This window comes from Sebastes fasciatus, chromosome 9 (genome assembly GCF_043250625.1).
Source record: "Sebastes fasciatus isolate fSebFas1 chromosome 9, fSebFas1.pri, whole genome shotgun sequence".
NCBI lineage: Eukaryota > Metazoa > Chordata > Actinopteri > Perciformes > Sebastidae > Sebastes > Sebastes fasciatus.
Window position 1 is genome coordinate 33,080,867 of NC_133803.1, and position 14,271 is coordinate 33,095,137.

The window sequence follows — 14,271 nt, forward strand, 5'->3', positions numbered from 1 at the left end:
AGGCAGAGCTGGAAGCTGATGGGGGACCATCATCAATTACCCTGGTGGAAGTCACTGAGGTAGTCAAACAACTCCACAGTGGCAAAGCCCCGGGGATTGATGAGATCCGTCCAGAAATGCTGAAGGCTCTGGGTGGGGAGGGGCTGTCTTGGATGACACGTCTCTTCAACACTGCGTGGAAGTCGGTGACAGTGCCTAAGGAGTGGCAGACCGGGGTGGTGGTTCCCCTGTTTAAAAAGGGGGACCAGAGAGTGTGTGCCAATTACAGGGGTATCACACTGCTCAGCCTCCCTGGTAAAGTCTACTCCAAGGTGCTGGAAAGGAGGGTTCGGCCGATAGTAGAACCTCGGATCGAAGAGGAACAATGCAGATTCCGTCCTGGCCTTGGTACAACAGACCAGCTCTTCACTCTCGCAAGGATCCTGGAGGGATTTCTTCTTCTTGTTATTATTATTAATTTTAATTTATTATATGTTTTTGTTTTATTTCTGCTTTTTCTTCTCCTTGTTATTATTATTATCATTTGAGAAAATGAGTAAAATTAGCTCTACAGATTTTTTAAAATTATTATTTTTTTTCTTTCTGCAAACTAGCACAAAACTTAACAGCATTATGAGCCACACCCTGAGCACAGTTCCTAGTGAACTCGTATCATTAACTATTTTACTATGAGCACATGAACGCATCACACGGATGACGCAGCTTCCGGCTGTCAGTTGTGTGTTGAAGCTTCACTACTGCTGCTGCAGCCTGCTGCTACAGTAGCTGTGTTTGTCACACTGTTTTTTTGTTTTTTTAATCTTATATTAAATACTGTAGCTGTTATAATGTTGCATGTGAAGCAACGATGATCTGAGTCTTCGCAGGATCTTGGTAGGAGTCAATACATTTAGACCAGGTGGGTGCACGAAGCAGGGCAACTAAACATGATGAAGGTCTGTGATTTTGTTCAGAATCAGACATTATCTACAGATGTTATACACCTGAATGCACACTTTAAAATTCAATATTTCACATTTTGTGCATGTGTTAGCTGTTGAGAGTAAAAATGCACCCAAAATGTTTAGTTTATACACTTTTGGTGAGCTTATTTACCTCTACATTAATGTGTAAACACACAGCTGATCTTCCTCTAACAGTCTCTGGTCTGTTCCAGCTGTGCACCCTGTTGCTGCTGCTGTGATGCATTCACTGTCTAAGGAGATCCAGGGATTCTCCAGAACCAATCTGAGGAAACAGTGCACGCTGGTTACCACGGTGACGGGCCGGAAGCTGCTGGAGAGGAGGAATGATGGAGGAGAGGAAGAGGAGCAGGTTGAGGAGCTGGAGAAGGGAGGAGGAAGATGTGGATTTATAGAAGATAAAAGTCTGGACCTGCAAGTTGGTGTCGTTAGACCCTTCCTACTGCTAGGTAATACTTCTACTACTACTACTACTACTACTACTACTTCTATCCCACTACTACTACTACTACTACTACTACTACTTCTATCCCACTACTACTACTACTACTACTACTTCTATCCCACTACTACTACTACTACTACTACTACTACTACTTCTAGCCCACTACTACTACTACTACTACTACTTCTATCCCACTACTACTACTACTACTACTACTACTACTACTAATACTAATACTAATACTAATACTACTACTACTACTTCTACTATTTTGGTTTACTACATCTGGTGCCCAGCCCACATGGGCTTACATGACTGGACAAAAACGACAACCAATACTACTGCTACAACTACTACTATTACTACTAGCAGTACTACTACTATGAGTACTAGTCTACTATTGTTTTAACCTTTATTTACCAAGGGTAGACTCCCTGCTCGACACTTAACCCGTATACTTTTACCATTATTGTTACTATCTGCTACTGCCACCTACTGCACTTACAGTACTTACTGCAAGTATTACTACTACTGCTACTGCATCTACTCTTACTAGTATCCTACTGCTATTACTACTATTTTTACTACGATCATATTACCACTGTTACAACCATTACCATTATTACAACAACTGCTACTACTACCTCAAATCAACCTGCTCTTACTACTACTGCTGTTACCTCTACAACTGCTGTTTCAACTAAAACTACTACTACTGCTACTATTAGTAGTACTACTACAAATATTATTACTAGTTCCTCTGTTGCTACCACTATACCCCTATACCACAAATACCACAAGGGTCACTATCACAACTACTAACTGTTCAGACTACCACCATTTGTACTACTACTAGAGGTAGAGACAGAGTACTTGAATAATGTACTCCTGAATATTATGGAAGAGGAAATACAAGTCCAAAAGTGCTTTTTGAAAAAACTACACAAGTACACAAAAAACTTCAACTAAAATCTTTTTTTATCTCATTATTATTATTATTATTATTATTATTATTATTATTAATATTATTAATATTAATAAAATATATTTATTTTATTTTATTTTTATTTTATTTTTAATTTATTCTTATTTTATTATTCTTATTTTATTTACTTTGGTTTAGGTTGTTGTAGTCATTTTTCTTAAGGAAACAATAAAACGCATGATTAAAAAACCCCCAAAAAACCCCACTCGTTACCACCAGTACTACTACTACTACTACTACTACTACTACTACTACTACTACTACTACTACCACCACTACTACTGCTATTATTAACACCCACCACCACATAAGTAGGTGTTGTGAATCTGGTGTGTGAATATATTTTATTAATTAATTAATTTTTATTAATTTACATTTCTTTATTATTATTACAACAATTATTTACTCATTTTATTTAAAAATAGTAGTTTAGTTTAGTAGTTTATTATAATTTTATTTTATTTATTATTAATAAATTATTGATAATAATAATAATAATAATAATAATAATAATAATTGTATTATTATTATTAAAAAAGTATCTGCTGCCTCCTCCACTACTACTACTACTACTACTTCTACTACTACTACTACTACTACTACTTCTACTACTACAACAGCTGTTACTAGTCCTGCCACTAGTTTAATAGTGTTCAGTATTCGAGTCCACTAATAATAAATAGATAAAATCCTAATAACAGATAAATCAATGATATTCATTTTGACGTTAGGGAGCCCGGTGACCTCCACTTCAGCTGGAGGACGCAGGTCGACACCTCCACATGTCAGCGTGTGTCCGTCCTGCTGAGGTGTCCTTGAGCCTGACATTGAATCCCCTCACAGCTCCGAGGTGCTGTTCACTTCTGTAGCTACACGCCTTTAGCTTTGACCTCACGACAGGAGAAACTCAACGAGTCAGCAGGGATCAATAAGATATTACATCTGTTAGGTTCAATAGCGGTGACTCTTCTCTGTACAGCGGGTCACTGCTAACAGCATTAAAATGGTCATTTCCCTGTTATGACACCTCCCAGGATCAGGTCTGTGAAAGGTTCAGCAGTAAAGCACCTTGTTAAACGTTTGACAGGTTTTCTCCGATATTAAAACGTCTCTTTGTCATTGTGATTCTCCGACAGTGAGACAATGGAGATTTCATTCCACTTGGCAGGCGGCCCTTTTGTTTTTTTTGTCTGCGATGCTCTTGTCACAGTTGTCACATTATGTAGGCTATATACGTATGACCGCTGAGACTGGAGGTGATTTCCTCTCTGGGTACTTTGTGCACCCTCAGCTCTCTTTAGCACTACGAGTTCAGTGTCTCTAATATTTATAATTATACTGACATCCGTTGGTAAATACCAATGATGATTACTACCTCGCCGTGCCTATAAATACGACCCGTCCGGATGGACTTGCAGTACAAGTTTACATCATCATTCATGATTACTAATAAAGCATATAGAGTTAGATGAGAATATTGATACCCCTCTCAAACATGTATCATCTAACTCTCGCTAAGAAAGCTTTGTGACAACTTAACTTTTACTTTAAAGGTGCAGTATGTAGGATTTGGCGGCATCTAGCGATGTGGTTGCAAATTGCAACCAATTTAAATTTTATAATATGTCTGAGGAAAATGTTGATATTTCCAACAGCCTCGTCTTTCTCCTCTGTCATTATGCCTTTGCATCTCCTGCATTATGTTACCCATTTGCTAGCTTGCTAAATTGTTAGACTTTGGTTAGTTTTGTTAGGTTGCAGATTGCAACCAGTGGGCAACCGCCGGGTCTGAAAAGTGAAGCCAATGCTGAAGTGTCTTAAACCTGCATTCTTTCTAACAGTCAGCAGGGGGCGACTCCTCTGGTTGCTAAAAGAAGTCTGATTGTATAGAAGTCTATGAGAAAATGAGCCTACTTCTCTCTTGATTTATTACCTCAGTAAACATTGTAAACATGAGTTTATGGTCTCAATCTCTAGTTTCTTCTGTCATTATGTCTTTGCATTTCCTGCATTATGATACCCGCTTGCTAGCTTAATAAACTGTTAGCCTCTGTGGCTTCCAGACGCCGACAGTAACTTTGATATTGCTGTTGCTTAGCAGCGGTGTTCTCACGACTTCACCGCTTGAATGCCAAGCATATCGTCTACACGACTTCCCATGTTGTAAACACAAGCTCACGAGTTTCATTTGAAAGCAGCATAAGCTCCACCCTCTCGTGTCACTCTCGTGTCGGCTTCAAAACCGCAGTCCACAAACCAACGGGTGACGCCACGATGACTACGTCCGCTTCGTATATACAATCTATCATTACAACCAACTGAAACTTCAGTGTTTGAGCCAGTGTTTGGTTTGTCCGTTCTGAGCTACTGTAGGAACATAGCGGCCGGCTCTGTGGAGAGGACCCGCTCCCTGTGTAGATATAAACGGCTCATTCTAAGATAACGGAAACACAACAATGCTTATTTTCAGGTGATTATACACTAAAGAAAATATACTTATTTTTATCATATTCCATTTATGCCAATAGATCCCCTTACATGCTACACACTGGTCCTTTATAAGTAAATATAAGTAAAGGATCCGAGTTTCCTCCACTGCCAGGAAACAACGAGTACAAAGAAAGCAACACATAAATACAGAGCTGTCATATTCAGCGGTGTAAAACTCAGCAGAAAGCAAAGGCTGCAAAGATATCAGCCCCTATATCACTTAGTAGGAAAACATTCAGACAGAAAACACAGAGGGAAGATATCAGTCAGCGGAAACAAACAGTGAAATGGCTTACAGCGACAGAAATACAAAGACAGGCATATGATTTGTATAGTAGTGCTTATAGGCTTAAAAGCTGCTGAAATAATATTATCTACAGCTGCAGAAAAGGAAGTTTATGATTTTCATGAAAAGAGTGAGCAAAGGCGTTTTTTTTTTATGATAACAGCGGCAGAGGAAGCAGGTCAAAGACTAATGGAGGATATAAAACGAGAGCAAACCACTGAGAAACGGCAGATAATCATTGAAGGAGACAGTTAAAACAGAATGAGCGACGGCCTCTTTCACTCTTCATGAGTAGCAGGAGCGGGATAATTATGTGAAAGAGACATATGGGCAGGAAACATGATGGCAGGACTTCCTCCAGATTTACTGAGTGGCGACTCTGCAGCAGCTCACTCGCCTTCAAAGCAGCAATATTTGCTCTCTTTGCAGTCGCCAATCCACTTTCACACAATGCCAAATGCATGGTGTTGAGACGTAAATCTAAATCCAGAGGATGGAGTGTCTTTGGAAATAAGCCAGCTCCGGCCCATATGCCTCATCAGCGTAGATTTAAACTGACACATCTGGGAAGAGATGCAGGACTTTTAGTGTGACACGGGACCAAATTTAATTTGCTGAACCACAGAGCACAGATCTCTGTCATATTGAGCAGCAAATGTTATTAAAGTTTCTTTAAATTCTATATTTAGAAATAAATCTATACTTTTATTTGCTCGACAAAACCCTGAAAATCGTCTTCTGCCTCTACATTGATTTCTCTTCTATGTTAGAATTATATATCTTCACGATTTTGGCCATAACTCAAGAATTTAAAATGAAATTAAAATGATTAAAAAAAAAGAAAGAAATTGCAAATCCTCACATTTTTGGAGATTGAACCAGCGGATGTTTGACGCTTTTGTTTGATAAATGACTTAAAAGATTAATAAATGTAGTGGAGTAAAAAGTACAATATTTCCCTCTGAGATGTAGTAGAGTAGAAGTATAAAGTAGCATAAACTGGAAATACTCAAGTACCAGTATGACGAAAGTGTACTTAAGTACGGTACTTGAGTAAATGTATTTAGTTACATCCCACCACAGTTGCCTGGTTTATATTAACAGGAGTAAGGAATATTTTCATTATCAGCTAAGCCTTTTATTGTATTTGTGATTAAGCGATTAGTTGAGGGCTGTCCTTGACCAGTCAAGTAACCATTTTGTTGATTAATTGATTAGTTGATTTAATCAACAGAGAGATGTGCTCATAAGTTTCTTGGAAATTAGTCATTCAGCATGAAAAAGCATTGAAAATGACGAATCGACTCAAAAAGATCTTAGTCATCAAAGTCCGAAACAGCCGATTAGTCGACTAATCGACTAAGAGGGGCCAGCCCTGGATTAATTGTGTATAAAACACAAATATATTGAACTTAAAATGATAAAAGAAAATAAAGAATGATAGCAACTGCTCACATTTTAGAAGCTGGAACCAGCGGATGTTTGGCACTTCTGTTTAATAAATGACTCAAAGATGAATCAATGTTTACTGTTTTAACATCATCATCATCATTATAACACTGTAAAACTGTACAGCTGAATTAAGTGGTACATTTAGTCTCTCGTGTAAAAATAAATATTCATGTGAACGAGGAGGGAAAAGCAGCATTTGATCATTTTCTAACAGAGCAATTATAGCGAGCCTGCAGGAAGCGTTTTATTTATTAAATAGATATGTTTTGGTAAGCAGAGGCATGCCCTCCGGTCTGTATCCTCATCCAGTTGTTTGCCTGTTTCAGCCTCTCAGGATGCAGCCCACGACATTGACACCCTGCAGAGATATAAGGTCAGTACTGGGGGGGGGATCAATACAGCGAAGGCATGCCCTTGCCTGGCTGTGATTGTAGTGACATGAGATTAGAGGACGCCGTGTAGGTGTGCAGGCGTCCTGCGGCTCCTTCGGCAAGCAACCAGCCGATAGCCGGAGGAGCTCGTGACTCGCCGTGCAGTGACAGTTGTGCTCAGCAGAGGGAGTAAATGATTACAGTAAGTCTCAGAGATGTGACTATACTCCTCTCTGCAGTGGCTGCTCCCGGCCACCAGCATATTGCTGCCTGTGCAGTCTCAGGATGATGAATTGGAGAGATTACAGATGCCTTCACTTCCTGTTTCTGGGATGAAACATTGACTGCCTAATAACCAAACCAACCAGGGCTTCCCACACAGCTAATAAAGCTCAGACATGACAGTGGGCTCCAAGGATCATTTTATATAAAAGGAGCTGTTCTTTACCAGAAGAACATTTAATAAACATTCTCTGGTATCTCAATAAAAAGATCTTAACATTGTGTAGTTTGTGAGGAAATCTATTTAAGTCAGGGAGAATAAGTCTTCTTGGTTTGATCTTATCCGGCTGACTTGGCTGGATTTAACTTCTCGATCAAACCTTTAGTTTCGAGTGAAAAGAGCAACAAAAAAAGTGTCTGTACCATCTGCATTACAGAAGTTTATTTCAGCAGGTGGACCCCAAAAGTACATCATCAATCATGGTATTTTTGTTGCTTCGCTGACTAATTGCGACATAACTCGATTTGAGAACGCACCTGCGAACATGGCCGAGGCCGAGGATGATCAGAAACACGGTGAAGGTGTCCAGGTTTCACAAAACATGCATATATTTAAGTATTTATTATGTTGTTTCTATGATTTGTTTTCCCGTTTTATTCCGTTTTATGTATGTATATATTTATTATCGGAAATCAATTAACAACACAAAACAATGACAAATATTGTTCTTTGACAGCCCTATGTATGTATATATATATATATATATATATATATATATATAGTATTTTTATTTTCTATTTATTTTAGCAAATGTTACTCAAACATTAATATATAGTGCATTTTTTGGGGTCTATTTTCTGCTTTGAAAACAAATATTGAATATATATATTACAATTACAAATTGTTTTTAAAAAAATATGATTTTATTTAATATAACTTGTTTTAATCGTTACTCAAACATAGGAAATAGGAAAAATAGTGCATTCGTTGGGGACTATTTTCTGCTATAATATATATATATAACATGTTTTTCAAATATATAATTTTATTTATTTGTACATATTTTAATTTATTAATAATAATAATATATATATATATTTAATATTACTCAAACATTATATTAAATATATATATACAAAAAAAATATATAGATATATTTTAAAGGGCTCTGTAATTATTAAGCAAATATTACTCAAACATTAGTAAATAGTGCATTCGTTGGGGACTATTTTCTGCTGCAGATTAATACACATTTGATGCAGCAGGACAGTGTATGTGTGATTGAGTCAGAATAAACCACAGTGAGTGCTTGTTCATGGTGATGAAGGAACATGTCACCCAGTTCATGTGTTTTTAACAGTTTTTGAACAACAATGGAGCTCTATGGCACAGAGGAAGAAGATATCTCAGGCTTTAGATTCACACACAGTGATACGTGTGACTAGAAAACATTCTTTATGGGACTTTTTGACAATTAGAAACATATAGTTTAGTATCACCACATCCCTCCTTTAACTTGTGTAAAAGCATGTTGGATGCTGGGAGCAGATGTAGAGGAGGAGAGAGTTTAGCCCTCAGAGGTAAGCTAAATTTAAGTGAGAGTAGACAGATACTGCAAAATGAATTGGAGCCATCTGTCTTCCCTCCCGCCTCCCACCTCTTCCTCTTCCATCAGCCGTCCTCCAGCTCCGTCTCTCTGCCCTCTCACTCAGTCACATTCAGGTTGTGTCATGTCATCAATATGGCTGACAGAATATCTCTCTTCCTCTCTTGCCAAAGCCAAAACAGCCTTTAAAACAAGTCAATGCTCGGGGGGGTCATTTGCTGAAGGAGTGTCCTGTCTCTCTCTCTCTCTCTCTCTGTCTCTCTCTCTCTCTCTCTCTCTCTTCCTGTCAGGTGTCTCATGTGCTGAACGTGGCCTACGGAGTCACTAACCTGTTCCCAGATCAGCTGCTTTATAAGACTCTGCAGATCCTGGACCTCCCAGACACTGACATCACCTCGTATCTCGGGGAATGCAGCTCCTTCATAGATCAGACACGAGAACAGGTAATACAGCATGTAATCATCCAATTGAGCATTTAAACTTAAATGAAGTAGCAACATTTTGATGTAAAATACACCTTTACAGTCTTGTACAGTCTTGGATTTTAAATTTTTACCTGAAATATTTCGACTATGAATTGTCATTTTTACACGTTTTAAAGGGGCAGATTTTAGGCTAGCAGTTTCCCCCTATCTGACTGTCTCTACAAGAAAGAAAATAATCGTATTTCCCAGAATGTCGAACAATTTATTTCAGTCGAGGTGAAGCGGCTGTGGACGGGAGCAGCAGAAAAACGTATTTTAACCATCTTAAAAAACAAACAATATCAGTTGAAGTGTACGCTATATTTAGAATATTTTCACCGCTTTATCCCGCCGTCAGACAGCCCTTTCTGACGGGGAACTAACGCCGTTATATCGCTGTCTTCAAAGCCACCAGACTCCATTCACAGAAACAGTAATTTTACCTCTCTTTCTCTCTCACTTCAAAAATCAAAACTAACCCTTTCAGTTATTTCCAAACTTAGCTAACGTTGACTCAGCTAGTGCTAGTGTTCACATTATTCATAACCTTAATGATTAGCTTACTGTGATAACCTACGTCACTGCTTTTTGGGCGTTTCTATTTAAAACAATTTTAAAAAAAGCAGATGGACCTGCCTTCTAATCTGCCAAGTATCTAATAAATACAGCCAACCGATAAATATAGTGGAGTAAAAAGTACATCTCCTCCTGACATCTAGTGGAGTAGAAATACTGTATAAAGGAACGTGAAATTGAAATAACCGAGTAAAGTAAACATACTGAGTCATCTTTTAGCACTGACAGATGCAGACACAGAGTTTTCGTGGTTTTACCAGATAAAAAATAAATTAAATCTCTTTAAACATTTCTGTATCTACCTTCTCACAGGACGGGGAACTGAAGCCGTTATATAACGCTCTCTTCAAAGCCACCAGACTCCATTCACAGAAACAGTAATTTTACCTCTCAGAAGACAGGAGTATACATACAACTCCACTTTGAAAAATCCAAACTACTCTTTCAGTTATTTCCAAACTTAGCACAGCTAACGTTGACTCACATTATTCATAACCTTATTGATCTGCTTACTGTGGAAACCTACGTCACTGCTTTTCGGGCGTTTCCATTTGAAAATGGAAACAAAGTATCTACAAGTATCTCGTAAATACAGCCAACAGATAAATGTAGTGGAGTAAAATCTCCTGAAATCTAGTGGAGTAGAAGTATAAAGTAACATGAAATTGAAATAGCTGAGTAAACCCTAACCCTTTTATCACTGACACACGCAGACACACCGAGTTTTCGTGGTTTTACCAGATAAAAAATGCATTAAATCTCTTTAAACATTTCTGTATCTACCTTCTCACAGGAGGCTCACGTAGCCTAACAACGTCCTCTTTTATATCCGCCGGCTAATTTAACATGTCAGTGTGCACACACAGCTATTCCGCTTCCTCACTGCGACGCATTTACATACATCTGCAGCAGTCGGTTTATCTGTAACTCAGCACAAAGAGAGAGGCGGGTGGTCAGAATACCTATTAAAAGACCACGCTGGGGTCATTTCATGTAGAAAGTTTACACTCAAATCATTTCTGTGTGCTGTGTGTCAGACTTTTTAAGGGATTATTTCCAGGCAGAGCATTATTTCCTGTGTGTCAGGAGATTGACCGTAAGCAGAACATAATGTGATGTGAGCGCTGATATGAAAACACTCAACTCGAGCGCAATGAAATAACAGCAAAACAAGAAACTCTGACAAAACCAAATTAAGTCTCCGTGTTTGCTGTGATGGATTATCTCGCTCAGGCAATTTTCAGTTTGCAGAAAAGTTTTCTTTTTTACACAAAAGGAGGAAAAAAACGAGAGCTGAAATGTGGCTATAGTGACTGCAGACAACGGCACAAATAATATAAAGGAGCAGAGAAAAGCGTCGTGATTGATGGAAACTTATTAAAGACTGATGTCATTCTCTCTGTATGTGCTTCATTTGATTGTATTCCACCCAGAGGAGCGGCCTGATTGGCTCATACTTTGAAATGAAAGCACAGATAACAGTGATAACATGTCAATTACAGCAACCGCGTGAGTGCAGCCGAAGCTAATTTAAATCCCTCGGTGGGTATTAATTGATATGTAAAATCAAAAACGTGCCTACAGTTTCTGTTCTGAAAGGAGACTTTATTATTATTATTATTATTATTATGATATGGGAGGTTGAATAAAAGAGACGAATGTGTCAATATGCTGAGCCTCAGTTGGGAGCTGTGGGCCTGCACCCATTGTCTACAGATGTGGCTGGAATTTAAAAAAAATAATCATTTCCAGTCAGGCACTCTAGGCAGTAAAATAATTACATCTACATTAATATTAATCATATCGCAAATGTTTGGCACTCAAACCACAGACGCAGATTTATTCCGTCTCTGTCTAACGCTGCTTTCAGAGGTGTTGGAAAGTCAGAAATTACAGTTTCACGAGGACAGATGCAGTGAAATGACTCTTCAAGCTGAGATTTTCTCGATCTATCTGATGTCAGGTCAACATGGTGATCAGTGCACGCATTCATTAGAACACGTTTAGCATTTTAAATTACAAAAACAAGATCATTTTGTGCTGATGTTCTGAAACAACCCCAATCAAACAGAGGTGGATGTTGTTTATTTTTTAAAGGTGCTCTATACGACATCCAGAGTGGATATTAAATATATAAAAAAGTGGACCTTAGTCACTGTGGACTGCCGTTTTGAAGCCTTGAGTTCTGCATTTTGGCAGTCTCCATCTTGGTTTTTGGCCGTCACCATCTTGGTTTTTGGCAGTCTCCATCTTGGTTTTTGGCCGTCACCATCTTGGTTTTTGGCCGTCCCCATCTTGGTTTCTGTCCATCCCCATCTTGGTTTCTGTCCATCCCCATCTTGGTTTTTGGCCGTCAACATCTTGGTTTTGTCCATCGCCATCTTGGTTTTGTCCATCGCCACATTGGTTTTTGGCCGTCAACATCTTGGTTTTGTCCATCGCCATCTTGGTTTTTGTCCATCGCCATCTTGGTTTTGTCCATCGCCATCTTGGTTTTTGTCCATCGCCATCTTGGTTTTGTCCATCGCCATCTTGGTTTTGTCCATCGCCATCTTGGTTTTGTCCATCGCCATCTTGGTTTTTGTCCATCGCCATCTTGGTTTTGTCCATCGCCATCTTGGTTTTGTCCATCGCCATCTTGGTTTTGTCCATCGCCATCTTGGTTTTTGTCCATCGCCATCTTGGTTTTGTCCATCGCCATCTTGGTTTTTGGCCATCGCCATCTTGGTTTTTGGCCATCGCCATCTTGGTTTTGTCCATCGCCATCTTGGTTTTTGTCCATCGCCATCTTGGTTTTGTCCATCGCCATCTTGGTTTTGTCCATCGCCATCTTGGTTTTGTCCATCGCCATCTTGGTTTTTGTCCATCGCCATCTTGGTTTTGTCCATCGCCATCTTGGTTTTTGTCCATCGCCATCTTGGTTTTGTCCATCGCCATCTTGGTTTTCGCCATCTTGGTTTTGTCCATCGCCATCTTGGTTTTTGTCCATCGCCATCTTGGTTTTGTCCATCGCCATCTTGGTTTTGTCCATCGCCATCTTGGTTTTTGTCCATCGCCATCTTGTTTTTTGTCCATCGCCGTCTTGGTTTTTGGTCGTCGCCATCTAGGTTTTTGCACTAATGTAGAGATATGTATTTTTCCTAATGTGACCACTTGAACATGTGGAGGTTGTAATTTTATATCTTTTATATTAACCCTCCTCCCTCTCTGTTCTCTGTCTATAGGACGGCGTGGTGCTGGTCCACTGTAACGCGGGCGTATCTCGCTCTTCCTCCATCGTCATTGGCTACCTGATGTTGAGGGAGGGGCTGTCGTTTGATGATGCGTACAGCCAGGTGAAGCTGGCGAGGCCCTCAACTCGCCCCAATGCCGGCTTCTACCAGCAACTACAGACCTACAAACCTTAAAACTGCATTCACTGTTGTTTTTCTGTTTTTGTAAAGATTATAATGTCACATCAAATTTCACCAGTAAGATATATTTTTGTTAATGTCTAGCTAAACAATGTTTTGTTTTTTGAAAGACATACAACACAGAAATAATGTGATAATGTATTTTGCTAAAAAAAAAGAAATTCAACATAAGGTCAAACTTGGTTATGTGCCACATGTATGTTCATGCCCAGTATGTATACATGTGTTGAGTGTCTAAAAATACAGCTAGTAAGTGAAGAACTGTGTCTGCCTTTCATTCTACAGTAAGAAAATAACCTGATTTCTATTAGATGTGTTCATTTTAGAGGCTGCTGTTTTCTTTGCAGTATAGATTGTGTTCTAATTAAAGACGTACCACTCGTTCCTGAGGTTCAACGTGATTTCTTTCTCAGCTACACGAGCTGATATCAATTATAATGATTACCCTCACTGCTGCATTGTCTCTATCAATTTCACAACTTTGCAAAGTTGATGCGCTAACCTCGCTCCCTTGAAATAATTAGCTTGTAATTAGCTTGTTAGATAATGAGGGAGAATCCAGTTGGCTCACATGCTAATCAACAAATACCGCTGGGACGAGCTCCTAACGCTGCAGACTCTCAGCACACAGAGGTATCATAGCCTCATCTTCACTGAATGGATATAAAGTCTATAGGGCAGACGTGTGTTTGTTGTTCACACAGCGGAGAGCATTTACTGATCATTATTGTACTCGTTAATGTCCTGGATGTCGGAGTTAACAGAACGATCCGAAGCAGACGTTCTGCACACTTAGCTGCATCGAAAACTTGACCTAAATACATTCGTCCACGTTTTTGATTCGTAAGACAGAAAATCTGAAAATACATGCTCTTGGTTACACACACTGTGTAAAATGAGCATCAAGTTTACTGCCCCAAAGCACAAAATGACCATAATTTAACTGCAGTTATGAATATTAATAGTGACGGTGTGATTACTTCACCAGCTGCTTAGAT

At 39.0% G+C, this 14,271-nt stretch overlaps 1 protein-coding gene across 2 annotated transcripts; it reads left to right on the forward strand.

Moving 5' to 3' along the window:
* The first annotated feature begins 604 nt into the window (after nucleotides 1-604).
* Nucleotides 605-13,663, forward strand: LOC141774575 (dual specificity protein phosphatase 19-like). Of its 2 annotated transcripts, none has more exons than XM_074647344.1 (5): nucleotides 605-935; nucleotides 1,157-1,411; nucleotides 6,947-6,993; nucleotides 9,111-9,263; nucleotides 13,085-13,663. In XM_074647344.1, the coding sequence occupies exons 2-5, from the start codon at nucleotides 1,183-1,185 to the stop codon at nucleotides 13,265-13,267; spliced, it is 612 nt and encodes a 203-aa protein (XP_074503445.1). In that variant the 5' UTR covers nucleotides 605-935; nucleotides 1,157-1,182; the 3' UTR covers nucleotides 13,268-13,663. The 2 variants fall into 2 exon arrangements, with proteins under 2 accessions (XP_074503445.1, XP_074503444.1); XM_074647343.1 differs by having other exon boundaries at nucleotides 613-898.
* Nucleotides 13,664-14,271: the final 608 nt, after the last annotated feature.